Below are 7,475 nucleotides of genomic sequence, written 5' to 3'. Positions count from 1 at the left end.
ACATCTATGACACATTCGACATTTGTGCATCAGAGAAAATACAAAGAATGGTTCAAAGATATATCAAAAACTTCATTAGAATTAAATATTTGTATTTGTTACTCCAGAAAATAAAGTTTTTTAGACTTTGAGTTACAGCCACTTGCTCGTAGGAGGAGCCCGTTCAGACCAGTGTCTCCAATATAAACCAGTTGGGATGATGAGTCCCGAGATTTATTGAGTCGCAGCGTGAAATAAAGATGAATTCACAGCGTGTTCATCATAATATAAATGAGCGAAGATTATCAATCATCCAAAACTCCAATTATTTTATTTTTAATTAGGGCCCGAGCACCTGAAGTGCGAGGACCCTGTTGGAATGAATCATATTATTCATCGTATTATTTGTCATTGACGTGTTTGTGCAGCATATTAAGATGTGCATCATTATAGCAACATTTTCCCTCATATTAAATTATGAGTATTCTTTCCTTTGCTTGGTATTTTCATTGTATCATCAACACAAAATCACCACATGTGTTTTCAAGGACATAACTGAATGTGTAAAGAAACAATGACGCATGGGAAACGGTTCCCAATTTGAGGTTTTATTATTTGGAAAATTAAGTCTCAAAAAGTCCAGGATACGTTTGAATAACAAGTGCACACAAATTCAAAGTGAGGTGAAATATATGACATTAACGTTTCAATGTTTAAGATCTGTCAAAAATGCTCGTTTACACCAACGACGAATCCAAACCAGCAGCAGGAAAATCCATTTCAGCGAAGTTGACAGGTTCAAGTAAGACATGTAATTACAGTCTGTGTTAGTCCTTTAAGTTAAAAGCAGATTCAAAAGAGAAGAAAACAAACATCACACAGAGAATGAATGAGCAGTGATTCATCAACACGAGAAGTCAAACATCAAGCGAGGCATTAAAAATGATTTCATCCAAACTGCAACACAACTTTAACCTAATGTGCGTCATCAAACTTAAGTTAAATAGATCTCGAACACATCGAACACGTCTTTACAAAGCATTTAACACTGATGAACAGAAAGAGCCGATGGGGAACACGTTAATCACGCCGGCGAAAATAAATCCACCGAAGTAGAATCGTTTCAAATATTGAAAAAGAAGAAGAAGAAGCATTTTCACAATTAACACCATAAAAACAAAACTGGGTTTGCAAAGCAGATTTGGCCAAAATTTACCCAAATACTTCAAATCAAACAGCACATTCTCGTTTTTTTTTTTTTTACTTTTACATTATTGAGATTTCTTCCAGTTACACAGGAGGAAACGACGCGTACCTGAATTCACGTTTTTTTAAACCAGCAGAATCTATTCTAAGCAACATCAATGTGCGACACAAAGGAAAGTATTAAATACAGGAAGGGTGAAATATCGTCAACTATGCAGGCAAACCTCATCACTAGAGGGGCGGAGGAGACAGGAGGAGGAGGAGGAGGAGGAGGAGGACGAGGAGGAGGAGGAGGAGGAGGAGGAGGAGGATCTCTGAGAACTACAGTATTTAAAGATTATGTACAACAACACGGCTGCAGTCCGGCGGCATCCTAACGTCTCTGACTGTTAAAAGTTAGTTGGCTCAGTTACAGTTCATAAATACAAGAACCAGAATGACAAGCAACTACGTCACCTAAAATCTATTCTTACGCCCTAAACCTGTTCGAACTCGGCATTTGTGGCATCGGGGAAAAAAAACAACCAAAAAAACACACAAAAAAAAAACCAAAACTACTTTACACCACACATCCAGTTTGTCGTCTTTCCCGCTCATTCAGCTGAGTCATCACACTGAACATTTACAGATTCACACGTCACTGACCAGAGGGATATACGCGTTGTTAGGTGGTGGCACTACACTACAGGAAAGATTCAAGGTGCATAAGAGTGAATCTGTTGGACGATGCACAGCCACTTGGTTTCTGTGTGGAATGAAGAGGTTGTTGCAGGCGCACGACACATGCAGAGCTATCGCAGCGCCTCTTACGTATTAGGAAACCGAGCAGGGAATCTGGAACTCGAGTCAAGGCTGCGTCGTGATACCAACAACGAGGACCTGGTAAAACAAGTCGTCCTTTCATACACAAGTATCCAGCTGTGGCAGCCTCGGCTCTGGCAAAAAGAAACGGTGGACAAGTGACAGGTTGTTGTGGTTTCTGGATCTCAGGTGAAGGTGCGGGTGTTGTGTTCCTCGGTGTTTGTCAGGTGCACTCGTTCGTTGTGTGTTGTCGTGGTTGGTGTGGCTCAGTATCATATGCCCGAGTGTCTGCCTCTAGATGTGCACTACTCTGTGTGTGTGTGTGTGTGTGTGTGTGTGTGTGTGTGTGTGTGTGTGTGTGTCTGAAAACTGCATCTATGGCACTACACTGCGAACGAGGGGCGGACTATAGGAAAGCACTTGGGTTGGCTCGTGGGTCCTTCTGGTTTCTGTAGCGCACGGCGAGCCACACGCCGAGGATCTGTGAGTGTGAAGGAGCACACAGGTTAGACAGCGTTTAGTAAGAGGGGTAAACACACTGTGATATTCTGTCAGGAGAGGCAGGGAATCGAACCTGTGAGGGAGGGAATCTAAAATCCACCTCGTTACTGATTCTCAAGTGAACGAAAGTAAAAGGTCTCCGACTCTTAAGCTGCATTTAGACTCGTTTCGCACAATAACTGTGACGTCAACACAACAACTTTCTCTTTTATACTGGAGGTGTGAGACTCTACTGGAAAAGGGAAATGAAAAACACACAGAGCAGTTTTGGCAGCGGCTTGTTTTCTCCGCTTCGGGCTTGTGCGTCTCTGCCGTGACAAATCAGTCGCAGAGTTTCTCCAGTTTCCTGCAGAATGTCTCATTCTTTACTCCAGTGCACTCGGTCTAACTCGAGTCTAACCACTTTCATTATGAAACATCACTGAGAGAGAACTGATCCTGATAAAGATCAGTTCAGCAGAGTGAACAGAGCGTGGTCACCGGTTTGTGTGTTTCTAAAAACCTGACTCCATTAATTCAGAAGTATGCTTCAGTCGTCTGTCTTAATGGAGACAACAGAAACAATGGATTCCTCCGTATTTAGCTGTTACTGTTGTTGCCTCTGCAACGTGCGTCCATGGAGCTACAGGAGGAAACTGTGTTTTACTTTCTCCAGAATTATTTACTCCTCCATTAAATTCTCCATTCATCAGCCGGTGAAGTCCAACATGATGTTATAAATCCAAACTTAGGGCAGGACTCCTGTTGACATCAAGTATCAAGCTGAACCGAGCGTGAGCACATTACGCTGCTGCTCTGTGGCCTCCAGTTTGATTTATTATACATATTATTATAGTAGTAACGACCTCACACTTCACTGTTGAATGATAGAATGATAAAAAAACGTTGTGGGTCTGAGGACGCTCACCTCTGTGAAGCTGAAGAAGAGCCCGACGCCCCCGAGGATCTTCAGGGCCTCCGTTGCATGATTCAGCATCTTATCCCCACAGGAGAAACAGAAACCGTCCTTTTTGCAAAACTGGATTGACGGACAAAAAAAAGAGAAGGAGACGGCCTTTAGTCATGAGCAGCGTGAGTCAACTGTGTTTGTGAGCCCAGCTTAGCTCCCGAAATCTATTCTGAGAACTGCAGAGAGAGAGAGTGGCCTCCTTTTAACCGAGTCTGCTAAAAGAAAATCACAAGTCTGTTTATCTACGATGCAAATTAACGTTATATTTAAAGACCAAATGGGACGAATGAGGCAGAAACTAAATGCTGTTAAATCCAATTTAAATAATCACCTCTGCTGTTGCTCGATATAGAAGCTGAGAAATTAAAAGTTTTTGTAAATGTTCTGTGAGCACTTAAGAAAACCGTCAGGACTCAGGAGGTTGTTTTCAAACTTAGCTTTAAGATCATTTTACGAAGCATCTTAATGGATTAAGGAATACAGCTGCTTTTCTTTCCTGATGGATGCAAAGATTGAAAATGTGACATTCGACACTTACAGCCGGGCAGTTCTGCAAATCCAGTTCAAACTGTGTCCGGCTGCTGGTCCCGTTGAGCAGCCCACAGCAGTTCAGTTGACTCTCCAGGTCCGTCTTGGTCTTGTTTTCCAAAATTCCCCACGTAGAGTTCAGAAGTGTCTCCTGGAAAAGCAAGAGCAGAAAACAATAAGTAAAAATCATAAACTAATCCAACAGCAGATATTTATGGAGACGTGAACGTGTTCTGATCACTGATTGTAAATAAAGATGGACAACGTGACTCCACTTCTTCCAGTTGTTCAAAATGAAGCTAAAATGTCCTGAATTAGTCCTTAAAACCAAAATGTATCAGAAACATTAACACTTGAACAAATCAGGGTGATAAGAACCACTTTTTTGACCTATGACCTATACTGCAGCCAGCCACCAGGGGGTGATCAGGATGTTTTGGCTTCACTTCTGGGAGCCGTCATGTCGGCCATCTTTATTTACAGTCTGTGATTTTGTCGGAAGGTACGTGGTTGCGGCGACGGCGAGTCTGCTCACCTGCTGCCCGCGGTTCATCGCCAGACAGGAACAGGAAACTCCAAATTGGAAGAGGAACACGATGAAGAGAACCACCATGTACTGAGAGGAGAGGAGTCAAGGAAGCAGCAAGAGAACACGACAAAGCTGCAACACAACTACAACAACCCGCCCACATGTACAAATGTCGCTGTTGTTTCATGTTCTGTGTGGAAGGATACGAAGAAAAGCATCACTTGGTGGTGGTGAATCGCTCCGATGAGGCCGACGATGGCGATGAGCAGCAGGAAGAAACCCACCGCGATGACCCCCCCGATGATGTGGATGCTCGACACGAGGCCGAAGCCTTTCCCCCATGCTGCCACTCCGATCAGCAGCAGCCCCACCAGCTGCAGGGAGCACAGGGAGGAAGTGAGCCAGAGTCGTGCATCTGATGGAGCGGCGCTCGTCATCACGCGGTTAACACCGACGCCACTTATCCTGTCAACACTATTTAGGTCTTTGGGAGTTCTCTGCTGATTCAAATTCAAGCGAACATAAATAATGCAGGTGGAGCTCAGCAACCGTCACAGAGACAGAAACCAGCCGATGAGAAGTTTGGGTTTAAGGTTGAGAGCTTTTCATGTGGAGCTGCATCATAAGATCGTTTCACATCCTCTGAAACTAAATTCTCATGAATACTCTCAACAGTGTGTAAACAAAACAATACGAATATTAATTTAAACTTTATCTGGTAAAATCTCTTAAAGACTTTTGTCTTTTCTTTAGTTTTTGGCTCCACACTAGATATTTCAGTTAAAAACAAACAGTTACTATTTATGTGTTATAAATATATTGTACAAACCAAAACCCCAGACAACAGTGTCACGTCTCAATATTACAACTGCAACAAACGTTCAACTCCATTATTCATCTGTGACTATTTTCTTGATCAATCAAAGAATATTTGGTTTATGAAACAGAAGAAAAACAGAAGAAAATGTCCGGCCCACGTTCCCTCAGGTCCAGGAAAATGTCTTTGGATGTTTTTCTGACTCAGCAACGGATCATAAGACAAAAACGATTCAGTTTAGTGTAAATAAAAGACAAAGAAAAGCAGCAGATCATAGAAATCAGATGAGTTTCCTCGCTGTTAACACTGAACACGGCAGAGGACAGGATCAGCTCAGTGTTAACAACAGGGTTAACACACCTCTAACACTGAGTGACTACAACAACAGATACAACTGTGCGATATGATGCAATGCAACTGGAAAGTGTTCTGTTACCCAACATGGTTTCTAAAGGATCAACCAGGTCAACTTTAAGAATTTGCTTTTTATTAAAACACCACAGACAAAGACTAAAGGTGTTAAAGTGTTTAGCTGCTTCAGGTCTGATGCTGGTGAATGAAAACTCACAGGAAACTGATTGAACACTTATGGTTTATAGGCGAATATAAACAACTATTATTACTGTCTGCAGCAGGAAATACAACATATTTATGACTCCCTAAATATTTATAGATGATTTTTAAAATCGTATCTCAAATGTCTTTTTTTGATTTAATTAAATGTAACTTTATTCTGTTTATTCAGGTACGAATAGAAAAACCAATCAGCAGGAAAATCCCAGGATTTTTTGGGGAATAAGCTGCAAATAATGGAAGAATAAATCAAAATTACTAATGAATTAAAAAGTATAAAAGTATTAACGAAGGTATAACCCAGACAAGAATCATTTGAAGTACAGTATACTGACTGCCTACTAACTTTTTACTTGCTGTGCTTTGTCTCATATGTTGTGTTATTGTTATGCATTGTGCCTGTCTGAATATTAGTCTGTATAAATATATAACAAGTCATTTTATTTTCATTTAGGTTGCCATTTAGAAAATGTGCCTGTTGAGCTAATTCTGAAAAATCTAATAATCTCAAATAAAGGAAATGAAAGTAAAAGCACAATGTAACATAAATATTAGAAATCACTTCTGCAAACAGACTTTACGTCTCCGCTCGACAAACATCAGATCTGTGTAAATAAGCAGTAGAATAGTTATATAGTACTGGGTGTTCATATCAGATATTATAAATACATGTGTGTGGGAGTATTTGTATTTCCAGATGCTGTTTGGATACAGATGTGTTGCACTGGATCACATCAGCACAGGGGGAGACGTCAATCTGACTCTACACACACACACACACACTTGTCTCTCTATAGTTGTGAGGACCCTCGTTGATATAACACATATCACTAAATACCCAAACCTGATTCTAACACTAAAACCAGCCTTTGACTTAGTGAGGACCAGTCGAAATGTCCTCACAAGGATGGTATTGACCCAACACTGGCCTCACAGCTGTAGAAAGACACGCACACGCACGCACACACACACGCGCGCACTCTGTTGTCTGTTGTTGCAGATGAACCGTGTCACAGTCAGCTGGCCTCTCGGGCTAACGGGACCACATGCTAATGGCGACAGCTAACGTGCTAGCGCGCTACCAGCAGCTGCGTGTCTCCTCACCAGTCGGACCAGTGTCCACAGCGACGCGTGTCCCGCGGGTCTTCTAGCGAAGTGACCGGGGTACATACCAACCGCCGCCGGCAGAGCGGGGCCGGAGGCGCGGGGAGCACAAGGCGGAATCATCAGTTACAGTCGTGCTAAGCTAAGCTAGCTAGCCTGGGCTAACGCGGCTAGCAGACAGTTAGCATGATGCTCCATTTTGTCCACTCACCATGTAAACCACGTTGAGGGAGCACAGCGCGTTCTTAGAACAGGTGAACCCGCCGCAGACCATGTTCACGGAGCTGCTGCGCGCGGCGGAGACTCGCGCGCGTCGGTAGTTGACAGATAAAACGTCAAAGATCAGCACAGACAGCGTCTGTCCCAGGGTCTGATGCTGCCCGATGACGTCAGAGACACGCGCGACAACCACCCCCTCGCTCTGAGGAGGAATCTCAACCAATCAGAGAGCAGGAGCACGATTAATGAGACACCTTATTATTAATGTT

The 7,475-nt window shown here is 42.7% G+C and overlaps 1 protein-coding gene across 4 annotated transcripts; it reads right to left on the bottom strand.

Annotated features, from left to right (window-relative positions):
• Positions 1–566: 566 nt before the first annotated feature.
• On the bottom strand, positions 567–7,398 carry tspan31 (tetraspanin 31). Of its 4 annotated transcripts, none has more exons than XM_047340384.1 (7): positions 7,199–7,398; positions 4,700–4,867; positions 4,500–4,580; positions 3,975–4,115; positions 3,395–3,505; positions 2,349–2,467; positions 567–2,318 (listed from the first exon to the last, which is right to left on the bottom strand). In XM_047340384.1, the coding sequence occupies exons 1-6, from the start codon at positions 7,259–7,261 to the stop codon at positions 2,393–2,395; spliced, it is 639 nt and encodes a 212-aa protein (XP_047196340.1). In that variant the 5' UTR covers positions 7,262–7,398; the 3' UTR covers positions 567–2,318; positions 2,349–2,392. The 4 variants fall into 4 exon arrangements, with proteins under 4 accessions (XP_047196340.1, XP_047196341.1, XP_035015429.1 ...); XM_047340385.1 differs by having other exon boundaries at positions 567–2,314; XM_035159538.2 differs by having other exon boundaries at positions 567–2,467; positions 7,199–7,397.
• Positions 7,399–7,475: the final 77 nt, after the last annotated feature.

This window comes from Hippoglossus stenolepis, chromosome 6, assembly GCF_022539355.2.
Source record: "Hippoglossus stenolepis isolate QCI-W04-F060 chromosome 6, HSTE1.2, whole genome shotgun sequence".
Lineage (NCBI taxonomy): Eukaryota > Metazoa > Chordata > Actinopteri > Pleuronectiformes > Pleuronectidae > Hippoglossus > Hippoglossus stenolepis.
The sequence above is the reverse complement of the archived record's forward strand: the minus strand, read 5'-3'. Positions and strand labels throughout refer to the sequence as shown.

Coding starts and splice junctions, on each gene's coding strand:
- tspan31 (XM_047340384.1), bottom strand. CDS start 7,261: ATGGTCTGCGGCGGGTTCACCTGTTCTAAGAACGCGCTGTGCTCCCTC. Junction 4,868..7,198: donor CCCTCAACGTGGTTTACATG/GTGAGTGGACAA, acceptor TGCTCCCTGCAG/CTGGTGGGGCTGCTGCTGAT. Junction 2,468..3,394: donor TCTTCTTCAGCTTCACAGAG/GTGAGCGTCCTC, acceptor TCACACTCACAG/ATCCTCGGCGTGTGGCTCGC.